Raw genomic sequence first — 20,737 nt, forward strand, 5'->3', positions numbered from 1 at the left:
GAGTAACTTTTCCTGCCTGGACAGAGGTCAGAGTACAGGTGGGATAGAAAGATGGATGCCAAACTAGCTGATTCTTTGCTGAAAATCTGTAAAAACAGCCATTTAGTCACTGCTCTAAGAGATTATGCTGTCAAATGCTGCCAGCTGGTGGACATTTTGACTGGTGGACAAGACTACGGATCAGTAAAGGAAAAGGATGAAAACAGGCAAAGAAGAATTTATTTGGCACATGTATTTCAACTTATTTGAAGTGCACAATCTGTTCATGTGCTTTTAAATTAAAAAGTATTCTGAAAGTGACATAAAATGATACATAAGTCAGTCATTTTCAACACAAAACTTATGGGTTATGTCCTAAAATAGTGTTCAGCTTCTCATAGATATAAGTGTCAAACAACCAATAATAATAAACCAGTTTGACTTTTATGCATTTCTTGAGAATAAAAACCTGATTAAATTGATAAAAAAAAAAAAAGAAAAAAAGAATCACAGTGTGTTGTAAGTATCAGATGGACAACTGAACATATAGCTTAAAAATTTATGACCAATAAATTTCAAACAATAAAACATTAAAAAAAAAAATCTGCTGAGCAACTCGAATTCATATACATTTTAAATCTGACTGAAACACTGATGATGACATCATGTTAAAATATTAAATTATTAGATGATAACTTTTTAACCATATTAATGATACGATCAGTACTGATTACTTTTTGTGCACTTCAAATCTTCAAATCAATGAAGTGATAACAAGATTGTTGTGCAGCTTTTTTAAAAATAATTTTCTAATAATTCTAAACAGCTAATTGGAAAATGTGATTTTCTTTAAGTGTGTGTGTGAACAGCTTTGTTGTTTATACAAATTTCTGCTGATGATATTTTCCTTAAACTGTGACGGCTGCCTCTACAGCCACACATGGTGGCTCCAGTCCCTTGGCTGTGAACCGGTGGCAGAGATGGGAGGGGGAATTTAGAGTTTTCTTGTGTTCATTTAGTTATGTTTTTGTGTGTCATCCCCTTTGTCTGTTTTGTTTGGGCTGATCAGCCACTGTTTAAGTTTACCCTTGCGTGTCATTTGTTAGGTCAGTTTGTTTCATTTTGTTTGAGTTACTTCTGTTAAAACTTCTTTGATTATAGTTTTGTTAAGTTGGCCTCTTTTATAGGCCTGATTTATTCATTTGTGTTAAAACAACTTTTTATTTTTTTGGGTCAAAATTATTTTTAAAAAAAACAACTATTTTTTTTAACTTTAAACCTGTGCCTGACTGCTTTACTGTTCGGCCCATCACAAGCACATTTAAGAAACATGGAGGACTTTTGGTGAATCAGAAGCCAAGGAAATAAATGTAAATATTGACAGAATCCATCTGTCTAATTCCATTTTCTTTAATTAGCCACCTTTGTAAAATAATTTATCCTTTTGGTATGTTTGTAGTTACTTTATTTAAATACAATGTCCTTATTAAAAAAGAGAGTTTTGGTCCATTTTTTCGACAAGGTAGCAAACCGGTTTCGGCTGAATGTGTGATGAAATCTTTTATGTGACTGCAAAATATATTACCTGTAGATTGTCACTGTTCAAATTAAAGCAATTTGGCTTGATATACTATAAAAATAGTGTAAGTTTCATGTAGGCCTATTGTAACTGTGACGACAGTCTCCATGAGACCGGAGAAGTGATGACGTGCTCCTCTTCTTCTTCTTCTGGTTGCACAAGGGGGCGCTGATGTACCTCAAATGAAAAACTCACAAGATTTGAAGGAGTGTCTTCTAATAACTATGGACACTTTATTTATTTTTTTATATACTATTAGAAAGAAAAAAAGAATAAGCTATTTTGATAAATGATGGACTTGACACTTTTTAAACATCTAAGTAGAAAACAAAGAGCATGCTTCGTACTAAATGCTGCCATCTAGTGGACAAAGTAAAACGTCTAGTCCTCTTTATATACAGTCTATGCTCTAGTCAGAGGAGGAGAAAGTAAACATTTTCTGTTACCACTGCAACCTCAAAGCTTCAATGGTCTTATCAGCAGTCAGCAGGCAGAAGGTCAAAGTGAGGCTGCTGAAGTCTTCACATCAGGTTCGGTTATATTTTGTAACATCAACAGCTTATCTATCAAGCAGCCATTATCTTCTAGTAGCAGCACACTGATATCACATGACAGCAGGTCACCTGATTCACACTTCATTCTGCAAAGAGCCGTTCAGAGAAAGCGGGTGACCACTCTCGTGTTTCAGAGCTTTATTATGTACAATAAAACATTTGTGGCTCATCAGCATTTGGAACAAAAGTTAACATATTTACACATATTTACATAACAAGAAAGTCATTAAAATGTCTGAAATGAATAAAAATATTGTGACCTTATTGTTAGTTTAATAATTTAAAAGTTTGGATCCAACTCTGATTTCGAATTAACGTGTCGATCACTAGCCGTAATTATTATGTAACTTGAGAATTTGAGATTTATTCAATCCTTATCCATAATTATCATGTAACTTGAAAATTTAACATTTATGCTGCAGACTTTCAGAAAAACAGAGCAATTTAACTGCACTGTAAAGGCTCGTGTATCTGTAAAGGTAATATGAGGTTAACATGAACATAATACTTGCTTTTCTTAATATAAGAAACACACAAACTTATCTACAAGTGGATGGCGTAATGGGATGCACATGCAGTCAGTGTGTGGTGGAAGGCAACATTTTTATAATATTTAACAGCAGATGTTTCATTTTCAACAGTACTTTTACGTATAAGAACAGTTCATTACTTGCAAACTGATTATAAAATAACAGGTTTAAAATATTAAAAAACTGTCAATGCATTTATAAAAATGTTGGAAATATGACATCCTCCATAAATGCTTCCTTTTCAGCATGAATATTTCTCACCCTGCTGAGCCAAACAATTCATTCTAGAACTTCATTCTAGAAAAAACCTCTTGAAGGCCACACAATGACCAAAATGACTGGTTTGTTGATTTGTAAATCAAAAGACATCTACATGTCTTTGTAATTAATTTCATGACTGAAATTCCTAAATTTAAATGTTAATATTACCACTGGAAGAACATTCACATTATTGCTTTTACATTTTTTCCAAGGTTTCAGAAAAAGACTTCTTTTGTTCTACAAATCCCCAAATGATTGCTGAGCGGTGCAAAAACAACATTTCTGCACCCAACTCGTCTTCTCACTGACAATACGGTTTAAAAAAGATGGTCATAAAGAGAAAAGCCACTGATGTGCAAAGACTGCCGTCATCTATATAACGTTCAGCTGCAAAGAGACAGCCTCTTCCTGGGATCAATATCCCCTCACCTCCCTATAACTACCTTGCAAGTACACACAGAGTTCTTTGGTAAATTTGCAACTGGAGAAAAAAAGTGAATGTTGACAGCAAAGTCCTCCATCTGTCTCCTGTTTACTTTATTTAGCTGAATTTATCGGGTATCATATCAGGGTGTAGACTCTGTGACCATGCAACTACCACATGACTACAAGCAAAAAGAAGAAAAAAATCAATTAAAATGGTCAATTTCTGAAATTGAGAGTGATAATTACTGGATGTGACCAGGATTTAGTTTTATGTCAAACAAACCCACTTTCACTGTAACTTTTCTATGCCAACACTGATCCAATCAGAAAAACTTATACCCACGAAGGCTTTAAAACCAGTTAAAATCATCTGTAAGATTTGAAAACTTGTTTTAGTTTAATTTTTGTTGCTGTTGGTCTTTTCAAGCTAATTCTCTTGTGGAGTTGTTGTAGTTTTACGGAGCAAAATAGAAACAAGCACCCTTGAGGACAGCATAGCATTAATCACTTATTGACACTTGCAGAAATATCCCTGGGTTTTTTGCAAGTGTAGTTTCTGACTCCAGTCCCTTCTTTATTGACATGCTTTACATTCTTCCTCCTGTCCAGAGTTTTCGGCTGCTACTGAACACAAACACATGATGAAAGGAGGACTTTGCTGTCCTAATTCTAATCTAGGGACTTTCAATTTTCTTTCTGTGGAGCATGACTGACTAAACTTGTTGTGAGACTAGAGGGGTTAGTGTTGGCTTTAAGCCAAAATATGTATATTAAACTGAAACCAGCTGATTCACAACTGATGTGAAGTGCTAATAGTTGTTTTCTCCTTCCAATAATAAACTAAAATTTCTTACTGTGTGCTTATTTGCCAAAAAGCTGATTGTGTTTTTGTTATATTTGCTCTCCCTATAAACTCCTAAAAAACTTCAGAGAAAGTTCATATGTCAGGAACATGGTGGAGCTCATCGGAAAGCCTCGGATGGCATTTACTGACGCTCCCCGAAAGAAAACCTGCAAAAACAAACAAAAACAATACAAGGAGAGCTTAGAAATTTAAAAACAGAGAATAAAACCCCAGCACATTTAAATGGATAAAGTTGCTTTTTGTGATTGATATTTAAGCCGTCAAGGTAGTAAAATGCTAAATTTGAGTTAGTTTGTGTGCCTGGAGGGTAGTTTACAGAAAATGTATACTTTATCTCCGTTGGTTGCCTAGCAACCTCACACTGTGGCTACGATTCCAGGAATACAGACAGCGTATCATTTTAAACTTTCAACAATTTTAGCTTCACATTTGTGGTGGCGGTTGCTGTGAATTATGCTTCATTAAAAAGAACTAAATCATGCTAGTAGCTAAAAGCTATTTCATTGCTTAAAGCAGATGAAAAGCTAGTACTACAACAAAGCACTACAACAAAGAAAGTCACTTATTTAGACAGTATTTATGTGTGTTTTAATATGTGTTTATCTAAACTATCCAATTGAGCATCTATTGGAATGAATCAGCATTACTACAATGCTAGAAGCTAACAAAAAAAACTGAGCCACAAGATAGCGTGACATCAAACTCTGCACAAATCTGCTAATCACCCATTGATTAGGGCTGGGAGTAAGGTGTGTTGCAGCAGGGAAACTTCTAAACACTTGTTTAGGACTGCGGTTCTTGAGGAACGGCCAAGCCTGTGCTATCATCTTAACTAGCCATTAGCCATTATGGCTAGCAACCTATAAACTGCTCTGATAGCTAGCACGCTAAAGCTAACTATTGCCACTAATTAAGTGTAACAAGATTACATGTTCAAGCATGTGTCCTTTACTGACTTGTCAGTATTTTCAACTTTGTCATTTAAACTGTTCCATAATGATTAAACTACTGTAAACCAGCAACTAACAAGAAATGCTGAAGGCTTTCTTTTCAAGGGCAAGTGACTAAAAATAAGCACAACCTTAAAGTTATCAACAAATTAATTTAAAAAAATGTAATTTGTGAGTTTATTTAAGTGGCCCTGACCATTGTACTTGTTTTCCTAGGTCACAACTGGCTATTTTTAATTTTGGAAAACACTGTTCTGTAATAACCTGACTGATGAGAATCAGGTCACATGAAGAATTCAGTCAATTTTCTCAGAATACTGATTTTCTTCTGGTATTGATCGCCTGGCTGCTGTTTGTCAGAACACATCCAATGAAGTTTCACCACGTTGGTCGCCAGGACAGTTGGTCTATATTTTGTAATCTTTTATACAACAGTCTGAATTGATCTTTTGAACAGTTTGAACATCTGGACCCAGATTAGTTGTCAGTTTTAGACCAAAAAGCTGTCGGTGCTGCAGTTATTTGACTCATGTCATCCCAATAATCTCACAAAAATTAGTTCACTGTTTCTGAGGAATATCTTTATGCAAATTCTGACAGAAAGTGTTTTTCAAAATAAATTAACCACTTTCCCTGTAGTAAAGAGATTGGTTTTATCTGGTGTTAGAAGATTTGATTCCCCATCTGGCAAAGTTGAAAAATATTCTTGTAATGTGAATGCAGAGCTTCCACAAAGTCACGTGGTTCAATAGGTTTCAGGGAAGTCAAGTTCTGAAAACACAGCTGGCTGGGTTACACTGTTTCAACCTGTAATGATCAAACCATCTGGTGCAGGAAGCAACAGCCAGATTAATGATCAAAATAAGATCTGGCACTGGAGAAATTTTCCATGTAAACAAACTAATGAAGCGTAAACTATACCAAACGGCACTTATAAATCCAATAGTTCACTACAGTAAAGTTATTACATTACTAAAACAATTTCTTTGGCATTAGAAGACCAACAAAACTATAATATACTGAGAAACTACAAAAGAAACATAAAATAGTTAGATTTCATTCTAACTCATCTTAATTTGTCAAATAATTTAGATTCAAACAATGAAATTCTGCAAAAATCTAATGCGAAGCAATCCTAAACTGGTTGTGTGGAAGAGTTCATATAGATGTATGCTTTAGCAAAAAGGTCACACTGCTGGACTGCTTTGTTCCACTGCTAAGGTGAGAGCCACGACAGAGGTAAGTAAGTCACCAGACCTCTGTTTCTCTTTGGTTAACAGCCTTGAGAGGGTGGTTCTGGCAAAAGGGGGGAGGGGGGTGACAAATATTTTCATATGTGTAATTGAGATGCAGATTTAAATTTTAACCTTACAGTCGCTCTGCTGAATCATGTATTCATGATGTAGCTCTAACAGGTAAGCCACTGGTTACAGCGCTGAAGTGGAAATATGAAGTGATAATAACAATCGATTATTTTAACATACTGTGACCAGATCAATTGATCCTCTCGTGGGGGCAGTGGGTCTCGTTGGGGGTCACAGTAGTATATATGGTAAGGAAAAGTAAAATCAAACATATCTGATGACCTAAATAGACTTAAACCCTGAAGGTTGAGCAACAAGCATGAGTTCCAACCTCGACTGCCAATCAAAATTCTTGACAGACTGACATTCAATGAACTACAGCTTTTCTCTCAATGCTCCATTTAGAGGTGTTTGATCTGGAAATTACATCTCCTTTTACGTCGTAAATTTTCTTGTTGCAGAGGGACATGTTGTAATGTTATTATGAGAGTGATGTGAAAAGGTGAATCTTGCTAAAATGCCTGTAAATGCCTGACGTGACCAAATCTGAAACAGCTGCTCACCTGTGCGCCCTCTGTCTTGTAACTGTGGATGATGCAGTGTAAAATTCCTTTGTACTTCCTCTGCAGCTGAGCGTCGGCCTGCATCCGACTCTTCACCACATCGGCCGGCGTGGCAGTGACCCAGGAAATAGACCCTGAGAAGGAGGAGAGAAACTTTAGCTGCTGTCAGAAGAACAAACCGGTTGCACGTTTAAGCCTGTACATTTGGGTAATTCTGAAAATCAATCAGCTGATGGTAGAAATATAAAACTTGGATTTGCCTGATATTGTTTTTTTATTTCTAGAAACGACAGAAACGTGTGTCAAAGGTTGGACACTAGAATAATTAAAAGGCACAAAACTGGCACCTATAAAACTTCAGCTCATCAACAACCTAACTGTAATCAATAACTTGCCACCATTGCAACACATGAGTAAGAGCGTCTATCAAGAGCGCTCATTCAGCTCTTTTATTGTGCCAGTTGGCACTGGACTGAAAGGAGGCCAGGAATCGGGGCCTCACTGATTTACAGCACGTGCTTTGCTCGACCACGTTGTTCCTCTGTCAAATGTTCACAGATGGCTGGACTGCATCTGGAAGCAATCTGCAGTGTTTATCCACACTGCACACACACATCCCATTCAGCCGTGTTGCAACACGTGATCAGCTCAACATGTACACACCCCTTCGTGGTGTACATTTCTGTGCAGATAAGATGAAGTTTTACTTCTTAAGTCTTGCACGTGCAGGGACATATGTCAGTTTATAATTAGTACACTATCTAAAAGATGGTGTCATACTAGTACATATTAGTGAAGCTACAGATGTACTTCATACTGAGGTGTATTTGTACCGTCACCAACACCTCACAGTCTGTTAAAACAAAACAAAAAAAAGAACTTCTATAGGAATATATAGATGGGAATAAAAGCCTTCAACATGATGAGAAATAATCCATAATGGAGATCAGGCCAGGTATAAAAATTACAGTCCATGTCCGTAATCCAGCATTGGGATTAAAGTATGAAGGAGGGTGTTAAGTACAGAGAACATTTAAAAACATTCAAAACTGTACTGAATCACTTGAACTAGTTCGCGGTCCTAATTTAGTCAAAGCAGCCTGAAAAACCTTTCATCCAGATAAAATATGCTGATTTATTTCAATATGTTTTACGTCTTATTCGTCCAAATCATGGAATCTTTCTCTTTATGCTGAACCAGGAAAGGATTTATCAATTCACTTAATAGAAGTATGATGTTTTAAAACATTACAATCTTCTGATGGCAACTTCCAGCAGGTCAAAGAGCCCAAACATCTCCAACGACCTCCACAGTCTCCAGATCTCAATCCAACAGAGCAGCTTTGGGATTTGGTGAAACGGGAGGTTCTCATCATGGATATGCAGCTAAATCTGCTGCAACTTTGTGAAGCTTCATGTCAAAATCTCTGAGGAATGTTTCCAACACCTTGTTGAATCTATGCAACTAAGAATTAAAGCCGTTCTAAAGGTTTGTCCTCAGTCGTCAAAGCCAAAGATCCAACTTGGACTTCACTGACTGCAACATAGAAAAGCTGATGATGAAGAAAACATTTTAAAAGAGGAAGAGTAATTTAAGCTGCTTCCTGTTCACTCTCTTTCCACATGAATCACTTAGCTTCTTGCACCATGACTCCTCATTCACCTCAGTGGCATAAAAATGGGAAGAGTTACATAATAACTGTTAAACTTAAGAGGAAAAGTTAGGCTAGTCCTTTGAACAAGCTGAACAAGAAGCAACAATTTAAACAAGCTACACAGTTATACATCAAGTATCCTGATGCTCGTTTCACTGATGATCAAAAACCAAGCATCAGCTGTAAACTTCACCTGCCAAACCTCCGGCGAGCCAGATGGAACATGGGTGAGGGCTTGATGAGGCGTCAGGCGTCAGCAGGTCACAGAAGATGGTGTAAGGGATGAAGTAGAGTGCATATCCAGGAACGTCCCTCAGGATCATGGCCCCGGTCCCTCTGTACAGGCCCTGGAGACCCTCGGTTTGGAGGATGCTGCTGATGCAGTGGATGGGGCCTCTGTAAAGCCTCTGGCTGGGGATGTCGACGGAGCGCAGAGGGATGCTGGTGCCGCTCGGCATGTTTCCAGCAAGGTGCAGGTTCTCTGTGGAAATGGACGGGGTCGTTACAAGGTAACCAGCAGCTGAATGTTTGCTTTCAATTGTTTAAATCAAGTTAAAAAAAATAGGGTTGCAACAAATCTTTTTCCTTCAGTAACTACAACCAGACCATACATTTCTCAGTGGTTTGTATTTTTTATTCTAGTGATCAAATAATCCCTCCATTTCAGATTTATTAACCGGCAGAATTTCAGCTGAGTAGACTGTGATGAAGCTTTCTGGCACTTTGAACCATCATAAAACCATTAAGGATCATTTTACAGTCAAAGCCAAGGTGTTTTTGAGGAAGTGAATAAAACAGATGAGAGCAATCACATGGCCGGAAGTGTAAGAGGGGAGAGTTTGGCAATTATTGTGAACACAGAAGGGTTGTAAATGTTTCATGTGCTCTTTTATCTTAAAAGTGAACTGATGTGACCTTAGTTTTATCAGTTTACTGTTTAAAAGGCAGGAACAGCCCAAATGATACAATGCCAGCCACAGATATGACCTGATTTCACATCAAGTCTAATTCACACACAAATCCTCAAGATACCTCACGTTCATTCAAGCAACACTGAAACCAGAACTGGAATTTTCCAGAAGCCCATAAAGTATTTCTTTTCATTGCTAAATCTTAGATCCTTAAGATCTTAAAATTGCATCATATAGTAAATTACTTTTTTTAATTTTAAATTAATATTTGCGTAGCAAAAATTTAGAACATCAGAGCTTGAATGAATTACTTTTTTTTCCAAAAGTTGAAGACAGCTGAAAGAACTGATGGGGGCTTGTAGGGAAGAGGTGAAACATTGTCAAGACTTGAGTCCAATATACTGTGAAAAACTCAAATGTTGCAAAATTTCAGTCAAATCTGGCATCGGTATGTGCCATCCTTGATTTAAAGTTGAGAGAAGGTCACATTGTTTGCTCAAACTGGCCTTAACCCAGTTCATCCAAATATCAGCCAATCCAGATCAGTCACTGTTGGTCAACCAAGCAATCTGTTCCAGATGTCACCAAAAGTTTAGACCCTTACTGATGGTATATCGAAAGGTAAATGACAATTGTGCCATTATACAGCTAAGGGGCTCCATCAAAGTCAAAATGAGTGTTTTTCCACTTTCTCATTAGAAAACAAGATCTTGTGTGTTGAGTTGTTAACGCTATGAAAACATCTAACACCTGGCTTCTCTGGTATCATGTGAAGGTGACTTCTAGCGAGACCCTGAACCTCACGTCATCGCTAATGTGCTAAAACCTGACTGACTAAATGACAGTTTAATGGTTTGCACAGCAGCATTTATAGAGGTCTAGCTGCTGATGATCTGTCAGTTTTAAGTTTTATCTTTTGGTTTTATGGTTTTTATTAAATGAAACTTTGTTTTTTGTCTTAGCTTTGTTTTTCTTTTGCATTTGTCAAATGTAAGTGTAATTGTACTTAAACAGCAATATCGTTGCTGTCTCGGCTAGAACGCTTCAACAGAAGATTTATTTTATTTCACTCTGACTCTCTTGCTTAAATAAAAGTTATTCTGATAAAAATTTTCAGGTATGTTCTTCAGTAATACTTACAACCAGTACATCACATGTACTGCAGCCATCCAACTCAATTCTACACACTTTCTTTCTTAGACTGTCCCAAAATCTATAGCTAACAAACTATAGGTGCTCCTGATGATCATCTGCTTTGATATTGGCAAGAAATGTTCTGTTAAGGTCTAGTAGTTGCTTGTCTTGTTTCTTATTGTTTCATTTGCACAGTTGTATCTGTTGCAATACAACTGATCCCCCCCCCCATAACAGTGTTGCATCATTAACATGTATGTCTCCTGTCTCAGCAGGTCTCCCTGGCCGGGAGTAGCAGTTCCTGTTGTCTGTTGTCTTTCTGTCCTCTTCCCCCCACACAGCAGAGGCAGATGGCTGCCTGTCCTTGAGCCGGGTTCTGCCGGAGGTTTCCTTCCTATTAAAAGGGAGTTTTTTCCTTCCCACTGTTGCCAGTGTGCTTGCTCAGGATGGGAGATTGAGTTGGACTCAACTCAATCTGTTGGTTTCCTTATATAGGCTATTATGAATTGGCCTTCATTATGTTTTCCCCTCTGTCTATAAAGCGTCTTGAGATGGCATTGCCGTGATTTGACGCTATATAAATAAAGTTGAATTGAATTGAATTGAATGTAACTTAGTAATAACCAAAACAAAGAAAAATACGAAAGCATCAAAGGGAGCCTGGAAGTTTAATTTCCTTTATAATCATTAAGCTCACTACAGCAAAAAATAAACAAACAAACAAATAGATTAAAAAATAATTAAAGGGCAGAACTTAGCAACCTTAGCAATCTTTCTGCTTGCAATGATGCTGGACAGGACAAGTTAAAAGAAAAAGAAAGAAAGAAAAAACAAACAAACAAACCATCCTTTACCTGCGAGAACCATCTGAGTCTGCATTTGTAGTCTGATCTTGACCAGATCCACAGGACCTCCCAGGCCCACTGACATTAGTCCAGTCAGCATGCTGGCCATCGTCAGGTCCAACATGCTACAGGGATGCCGCCCATCACCATAGCGATACTTGCTTATAACTCTTTGAATGTTGCTGAAGAAACCAAAGACGACAGAGTTGTAGACCGTGATGCTGGCCAGCGGGAACGACATACCCTTAAAGAACCCCGCCGCCTAAACAGTGCAGCCAAGAGAGAACATGCGTGACATAGTTAATCATCCAAATAAACAAAATAAATACACTGGTAAGACGGTGAAATGTGGAATGCATAGCTAACATTTTAAGCTCAAACTCTCCGAGGCTTTCAGCCAGCACAACAATGCACAGAGTAACAAATGAGATGCAGCTGCTGCCAAATGTTTTTGCTCCTTTAGTGGAAAGTTTTTCTCTCCTTGCAGATGAGAGTTTTACGGAGAGACATATACTAAAACTAAAAACACAGCTGCATCAATCATGTGACATCTGAGACAGCATGCCTGTGGTTTCCAACAGCGCCAAGCTGAAAACTAAACATCTGGAGCATCAAAACAACAATAAAAAAAAAAGTACAAATCGTACAAAATTAGAGCAAAGCACGAGAATGGGAAAACAATAGAGTTGAAAAGCAGCAGGAGTCTTTTTTAAATCAATCTGCAGATGATTATGATGTCCTTTAAAACATGAAAGACATCAGCAGTTAACAGGAAAGAAGTTTGGATGTTTACCGTTTCCTTCCTGTAGATGGTGAGGATGCAGTGTAAAGTGCTTTTGTAGCCTTTGCCAGCCTGGAGCCGCGTCTGGAGGAAAGAAACCAACAAGAGTAAGGAGCTGAACATGATCTGCAGCATTACTTTCACAGTCAGAGGAACTGTTTGCTTCTCTCATATTCTGATTTTCCAGGGAATTCCTGGTTTTCCTAGAATACATCATCTGACTCTAACTGCATTTTAATAAATTATTAAAAGTGCCTTTCCACTGTCATACTGTAATTTTTTAAATTACCAATTATGTAATTAAAGGAAAACTTGTAAGATCAACTCTTAACTACATACATACATACAAATACTATACCGCAAAATATTTCCAATATAGCGAATTATTATTTTACAAATATGAAATTAAAGATTAAAATGTACAAATTTTACGTGTTTCAGTGACTGTTTTGTGTTTTAGAGTTTGGTAAAGTGACCACACACACGGCCTACAGAGTGGTTTGGAAATATTCAACCATGTCTGCGTCACCATCGTCATCTGTGACATTTTGTGTGTGACAGGACTCCAACTGTGTCACCGAGTTCAAAGATTTATGTGGCTTTCTCAGCTGCCTAAAGATGCCTTTTTGCTGCTCTTTCATACAGCTTCTGTAATAGACAGCTGTAAAAGTCTAGGAATGGTGTCTTAAAATTGTGTCAGAGGTCATAAATACCTTGACTGTGTCCAGCGGATGTCCTACGACCACACTGGACGCGCCTGCAGCCAAAGGAAAAGATAAGAACAATTAAAACCACAAGCGGTGATATAGGCCCTCGCACCATGGCGCCGCTCGGCATAATGCCACCGCCTCCCCTGCCAACATCCTTCCCATGCCTCTCTCTATCTAAAGTGCAGCCAGACTGCACTTCAGGCCATTTAGGCCTTATGAAGGGTCACTTCCTGTCACCAAGGGGCGGGGCTAACGAATAATACTATTATTGACATACAGAAATGTGAAGGATATTACTGCCATCTTATCTAGCAAATTTGGTGCAGGTTGGTTCCTTTTTGTGGGAGTTATGTCAGTTTTCCTTTTCATTGCATCACATCTGCTTTGCTGCCCCGCCTCTCCTAAACGATATCCCCTATTAAAAGAAATAGCACAACTTCTAATCACACATGCCTCTTGAGCATCCTGAATCATTTGGGTTAAAGTTAGATAAAATTCTTAGCAGGACTTCCTCAAAATGCATGGCAAAGCAAATGACAGAAATGACCCCGAAAATGACACCTTTTTCAAAATGGCTGACTTCCTGTTTGATTTAGCCCATATGTCCAAGAGACTTTTTTGAAGGTACGGGAAGGGTCTACAAGTGTGCTGAATTTGATCCATGTCAGACAATGTAGTGGGCGGGGCTGATTGATTGAAATATTGTAGGGGGCGCTATGGAGCCATTTACTATCTTCTCCACTATATTGTAATTTTACTCTATTAAGGACATAACTGTCATGACTCATGACAAGTATGGTGAAGATCAACAATTTCATGGCTTTGTTACAGGTACTTCCTGGTTCATGATATCAGACACTTGTTGTTGCCAAGGGGTGGGGCTAGTTCATAGTCATATTATTGCATTGTAGATTTTGTTCATCATGGGACTGGCATCAAATGGGTCGATTCCTGTGCTGATATGTTGTTTTATGTGGGAGTTTTAGCAATAAGTCTTTGTTAATGAGACATCAAACTTTGAGGGCCCGCCCCTCCTAAACTAAATCTTCTATTAGAAGAAATAACACAACTTTAAATCACACATGCCTCCTGAGCATCCTGTGCAACTTGGGCGTCAGTTGGACAATATCCCTAGGAGGAGTTGTTTAAAATGTATGGCAATGAAATGACCCCAAAAATGGCACCTTTTTCAAAATGGCCGACTTCCTGTATGATTTAGCCCATATGTCCAAGAGACTTTTTTGAAGGTACTGGTAGCTTCTACAACTGTGCTGAATTTTATCCATGTCGGTCAATGTAGTGGGCAGGGCTGATTGATTGAAATTTTGTAGGGGGCGCTATGGAGACATGCTGCATTTATTCCATTATGTTTCAATGGGGCTTAGTTCAGGGCCTTACTGTCATCAGTCATGGCAAGTTTGGTGGTGGTCCAAGGTTCCATGGCTTGGTCACAGGTACTTCCTGTTTCATGGCGTTGGACCGCCATTCGCCATGTCCCGTTTAGCGTAGCGACTTGAGGTTTTTATTGTGGCATCATGAAAGGGTTTGACATGTTTTGGAGGAGGCTCAAGTGTTTGGGACCATTTGCTTAGAAGCATGACCCTCAAACGTGGAAAAAACCACTTCCTGTTATAGGTGGGCGGGGCTTAGGTCTACACCAGCAATGGTCACATTAATCTGTTCAGGACTGATCCCTTATTGATCCCTATAAGTTTTAGGCTGATCAGATCAAAATTGACAATTTTATAGTGATTTATGATGTCACGCCGCCACATGGAACTTCGCCATGGCGTCACGGGCACGCCGTGCAGCGTAGAGCAACGTCCTTTACCAGATCTCTTCACCAACATGTTTTGTGATGCCTGAGTGAATTTGGGCCATGTGGTGTCCACCAAGCCAGAGTTATGGGTGTGTGAGCAAAAAACAACACTTTTGACCTCCAGGGGGCGTGGCTATTTCATAATCAAAATATTGACATATAGAACTCTGTAGGAGGGGACTGCCATCATATCTAGCAAATTTGGTGCAGAAATGTTGCTTTATGTGGGAGTTATATCCGTTTAATTTTTCATGGCGAGACATCAAACTTTGAGGCCCCGCCCCTCGTAAACTAAGTCTCCTATTAGAAGAAATAACACAACATTTAATCACACATGTCTCCTGAACATCCTGAGCAATTTGTGGCTCAGTGGGATAAAAGCCCTAGGACGAGTTCGTTAAAATGCGAGGTGCTAAAACGCCAAAATATTGACTTTGACCTAAAATGGCCACCTTTCTGTCGACATTTCACCATGACATTAAGAGGATTTTTTGTTCGCCCTTGCATGTAGATCATGTGTATGAATTTTCATAAAGATTAATGACATGCAGTGGCGGGGCACCTAAAATAGGTGGCGCTCTCGTTCAGTTTCGCCCAAACATTCTGGAGCACCTCAAAATATCAAATTTTTCGTATTCCCTTGGGGGGGTACGCAAAATTTGGTGAGTTTTCGAGCACGTTCAGGCCTCCAAAAAAGCACGCGAAGTGTCCGAATAAAAATAATAATAATTAAAACCGCAAGCGGTGATATAGGCCCTCGCACCATGGCGCCGCTCGGCATCATGCTACCGCCTCCCCTGGCAACATCCTTCCCATGCCTCTCTCAACCTAAAGTGCAGCCAGACTGCACTTCAGGCCATTTAGGCCTTATGAAGGGTCACTTCCTGTCACCAAGGGGCGGGGCTAACTTATCATCTAATTATTGACATGCAGAAATGTAAAGGATATGACTGGCATCATCTGTAGCAAATTTGGTGCAGGTTGGTTGTTTTTTGTGGGAGTTATGTCAGTTTTCCTTTTAATTGCATCACAGCTGCTTTGCTGCCCCGCCTCTCCTAAATGATATCCCCTATTAAAAGAAATAGCACAACTTTTAATCACACATGCCTCTTGAGCATCCTGACTCATTTGGGTTAAAGTTGGACAAAATTCTTAGAAGGAACTTCTCAAAATGCATGACAAAGAAAATGACAGAAATTGCCCCAAAAATGACACCTTTTTTCAAAATGGCCGACTTCCTGTTTGATTTAGCCCATATGTCCAAGAGACTTTTTTCAAGGTACTGGAAGGTTCTACAACTGTGCCGAATCATATCAATGTCAGTCAATGCAGTGGGCGGGGCTGATTGATTGAAATATTGTAGGGGGCGCTATGGAGCCGTTTACGATTTTCTCCACTATATTGTAATTTTACTCTATTAAGGACATAACTGTCATGACTCATGACAAGTATGGTGAAGATCAACAATTTCATGGCTTTGTTACAGGTACTTCCTGGTTCATGATATCAGACACTTGTTGTTGCCAAGGGGTGGGGCTAATTCATAGTCCCATTATTGCATTGTAGATTTTGTTCATCATGGGACTGGCATCAAATGTGTCGATTCCTGTGCTGATATGTTGTTTTATGTGGGAGTTTTAGCAATAAGTCTTTGTTAATGAGACATAAATTTTGAGGGCCCGCCCCTCCTAAACTAAATCTTCTATTAGAAGAAATAACACAACTTTAAATCACACATGCCTCCTGAGGATCCTGTGCAAGTTGGGTGTCAGTTGGACAATATCCCTAGGAGGAGTTGTTTAAAATGCATGGCAAAGAAATGACCCCAAAAATGGCACCTTTTTCAAAATGGCCGACTTCCTGTTGAATTTAGCCCATATGTCCAAGAGACTTTTTTGAAGGTACTGGCAGGTTCTCCAACTGTGCTGAATTTTATCCATGTCGGTCCATGTAGTGGGCGGGGCTGATTGATTGAAATTTTGTAGGGGGCGCTATGGAGACATGCTCCATTTATTTCATAATGTTTCAATGGGGCTTAGTTCAGGGCCTTACTGTCATCAGTCATGGCAAGTTTGGTGGCGGTCCAAGGTTCCATGGCTTGGTCACAGGTACTTCCTGTTTCATGGCGTTGGACCGCCATTCGCCATGTCCCGTTTAGCGTAGCGACTTGAGGTTTTTATTGTGGCATCATGAAAGGGTTTGACATGTTTTGGAGGAGTCTCAAGTGTTTGGGATCATTTGCTTAGAAGCATGATCCTCAAACGTGGAAAAAACCACTTCCTGTTGTAAGTGGGCGGGGCTTAGGTCTACACCAGCAATGGTCACATTAATCTGTTCAGGACTGATCCCTTATTAATCCCTATAAGTTTTAGGGTGATCAGATCAAAATTGACAATTTTATAGTGATTTATGATGTCACGCCGCCGCATGGAACTTCGCCATGGCGTCACGGGCACGCCGTGCAGCGTAGAGCAGCGTCCTTTACCAGATCTCTTCACCGACATGTTTTGTGATGCCTGAGTGAATTTGGGCCATGTGGTATCCACCAAGCCAGAGTTATGGGTGTGTGAGCAAAAAACAACACTTTTGACCTCCAGGGGGCGTGGCTATTTCATAATCAAAATATTGACATATAGAACTCTGTAGGAGGGGACTGCCATCATATCTAGCAAATTTGGTGCAGAAATGTTGCTTTATGTGGGAGTTATATCCGTTTAATTTTTCATGGCGAGACATCAAACTTTGAGGCCCCGCCCCTCGTAAACTAAGTCTCCTATTAGAAGAAATAACACAACATTTAATCACACATGCCTCCTGAACATCCTGAGCAATTTGTGGCTCAGTGGGTTAAAAGCTCTAGGACGAGTTCGTTAAAATGCGAGGTGCTAAAACGCCAAAATATTGACTTTGACCTAAAATGGCCGCCTTCCTGTCGACATTTCACCATGACATTAAGAGGATTTTTTGTTCGCCCTTGCATGTAGATCATGTGTATGAATTTTCATAAAGATTAACGACATGCAATGGCGGGGCACCTAAAATAGGTGGCGCTCTCATTCAGTTTCGCCCAAACATTCTGGAGCACCTCAAAATATCAAATTTTTCGTATTCCCTTGGGGGGGTACGCAAAATTTGGTGAGTTTTCGAGCACGTTCAGGCCTCCAAAAAAGCACGCGAAGTGTCCGAATAAAAATAATAATAATAATAAACGCTGCAATTACAATAGGCCTTCGCACCGCCAAGGTGCTCGGGCCTAATAAGAAACGCTGCAATTACAATAGGCCTTCGCACCGCCAAGGTGCTCGGGCCTAAATAGAAGAGAATGAATGCTGAGCATGTCAGTGGAAGCAGTAGGAGGGAAAATGTTACCATGGAACAGACATAAAGGGAACAAGCTGAAAATCCTTTTTCTTTCTAAGACACATCATATCCAACTTTAACTTCTGATCGGTGAACCTTTGGCTTGCAAATAACTTCAAACAGAAAGCGAGGGAGACTTTGAGATATGCCTGCAAGATGTTTGCACAGCAGTACGTTTGCATACTCTTCCATGGGCTTGAATACAGCATGTCTGTTAATGATTTAAAGCCCTTCAGTGAACTCATTATGAGGCACCGGTGCAAATAAAAGTTACTTTGACCTTATTGACCCCCTGTTCCTGCCCCTCTCCGGACAGTCTGTATGCCTGACTGCCTTCATCAAGGACACAAACAAACAACAGCAGAGAACAACAACTTCTACTAAACGCCAGTTTTCTGTCTTTCTGATAAACTTCACTGACTTTATAAAACATTAGACAACTGGATTCAGGCTCAAGTTAAGGGCTTTACTTGCTACTTTGGATGGTGAGTGAGATATGAAAGCGCAGGATCAGTGCAAATTCAGCTCACCCTTAAAATATGTTGACAATGTGCCAAAAAAGTGCAATGCAACAGGAAGCAGTGAAACCAAAAGGCTTTTCTTTTTATTTCAATCAGACGTCTTATGTTGCTGATGACTTCCACAAAAACAATAAATTAGTTTCTTTGATATTCACCACATGAATTTATTGCTTAATTTAAAACTTTTTGACACAAACTAACAACAGTACAAGTTATGACAAGCGAGATGTGGACTTTAAGGTTTAAATATAAATGCTCTCAGCTTGTGTCACCTTCAGGTAAATACAGAATGAGGATTGTCCAGAAGAATAAATGATGAATCTCTAAATCTAAAAGGTGAAAACTAAACCAATTTAGTGACAAAAAAACAACAACAGAATTGTCTGTGAAAATGGACAGTTTTACTTAACAATGTAAGTGTCAGTTGTTGGGATGTCTGTGTCCTTCAGTCCAACTAGGCCACTCAGACTTGTGAAGCACACTTTCAGTTCAAGGTTTCTTTCACTAAAAAAAAAGGCACTGAATGAGTAGTTTGTAAAGTTGCCACATAAACAATGAATAGAAGAAAAACATGCTTGTTTTTCCCCACAGCTGACATCAAGTAGCTGAAAACAAGTAGTTTTATATTATTTATATTTTTATATTATTGTATTATATTATTGTTTTATATTATTGTAAAACACAGGTTTTACAATAATATATATATGTTGCTAGAGGAGCAAGAGTCTACTTTGCCTTTTAGTCTTATGTGCTGTTTGCAAAATGTTTCTTAAGCAGCATCCATTACAGACTTCCCTGCGTTTGCATCTGTTTACATTTAGTTCACTGAAGCTCACGACACAACATGAAAAATGCTATTTTCCTTTTCATTTCTGATTATAAAACACTTGAGATGCGTTTTTTTAATCGCATTGCTGAGGATATGAAACATGAGATTAAAATAAACACCAAAACAACATTACTCCTGTATCAGAGACCTACTTTACTCAGTTATGCAAACGTCGGCGCCCCTAGTGGCCAATGCTGCTACTGCGTGCATTTAAACTAAAACACTGTTTCTTCATTAAAATGACAGTTTTAACTTAACCAACATGACACTGCCTGCATATATCTTTGGAGGGAACTAATACAAAGAAAAGCTAAGAGTAAAAAGAAGAAACTGCAGAGGTGAGAGTGTTTCAAGATATGAAAAACGGAGGGAGGCGCTGGATTCCTCTGCAGACCCCTCTTTGTGTTCACATACAGTCAACGATGTGGATACAAGAGGTGTTTTCCAGCTGCAAGAGTTATTTCATTAATATTTAACAGCCTCTGGCTATTTTGGAAGGGTATTCTCTATTTTCCTAATTGTATTTACCATTAATAGTTATTTCAATAATTTATTTTCTATCAATAGTTTATTTTCTATGAGAAGTCAGAGGGAACTGGACCCTCACCAACAGATTCCCAGTAAACAGCTTCTGTCTGAAGTAATTGGCCACCCACCTCCGACCCATCCTGCGATGAAATCATCCAGGCGAAAACTCTTTGAAGACTGCATCTTCAGTTCAGAGCGGCTAAAAACTTCGGGCTCCTGCCTCTCATCGGTCCACGGACAGTAATGTCCTCTATCAGGGCTTTTGAAGTCAAATGAGCCTCGGCTTTTTATCGATAAGGCGTTGGTTCAAACCGTTTCTGGGAAAAGAAAACCATTTTAAAGAGTGCGTGTTGATTAAATGAAAAACAGGCAGCGCCGCAGGTTGAGGCCTCAGCCAATCAGAATAGAGATAGTCCCTGCGGGGCAGGACGTCTGACCAATCAGGTGCGAGCTCGTAAAACGCAAACAGCCTATAGAGAGATTGTCATGGAAATGAGCCATGAGGAGGAAAGTAAAGCACAAGTACAGTGTGTCTTTGTTTTACACTCGGAGTAGGATCCCCACTGTGATGTTAGACACGAAGAGTTTTTTGGCAGGGGTCAGACAAGGCTGGACTTTCCTTTTACTGCAAAC

General features: G+C 39.1%; 1 protein-coding gene across 1 annotated transcript; it reads right to left on the minus strand.

Moving 5' to 3' along the window:
• Positions 1-4,235: 4,235 nt before the first annotated feature.
• slc25a48 (solute carrier family 25 member 48) lies at positions 4,236-20,287 on the minus strand (the record flags this gene model as incomplete). Its single annotated transcript, XM_079249493.1, has 7 exons — positions 4,236-4,340; positions 7,012-7,145; positions 8,860-9,147; positions 11,566-11,818; positions 12,350-12,421; positions 13,051-13,094; positions 20,233-20,287. 7 exons carry the CDS (start codon positions 20,285-20,287, stop codon positions 4,236-4,238), a joined length of 951 nt encoding a protein of 316 aa, XP_079105619.1.
• Positions 20,288-20,737: the final 450 nt, after the last annotated feature.

Source organism: Telmatherina bonti, assembly GCF_933228915.1.
Source record: "Telmatherina bonti genome assembly, chromosome: 12".
NCBI classification, from domain to species: Eukaryota; Metazoa; Chordata; class Actinopteri; order Atheriniformes; family Telmatherinidae; genus Telmatherina; species Telmatherina bonti.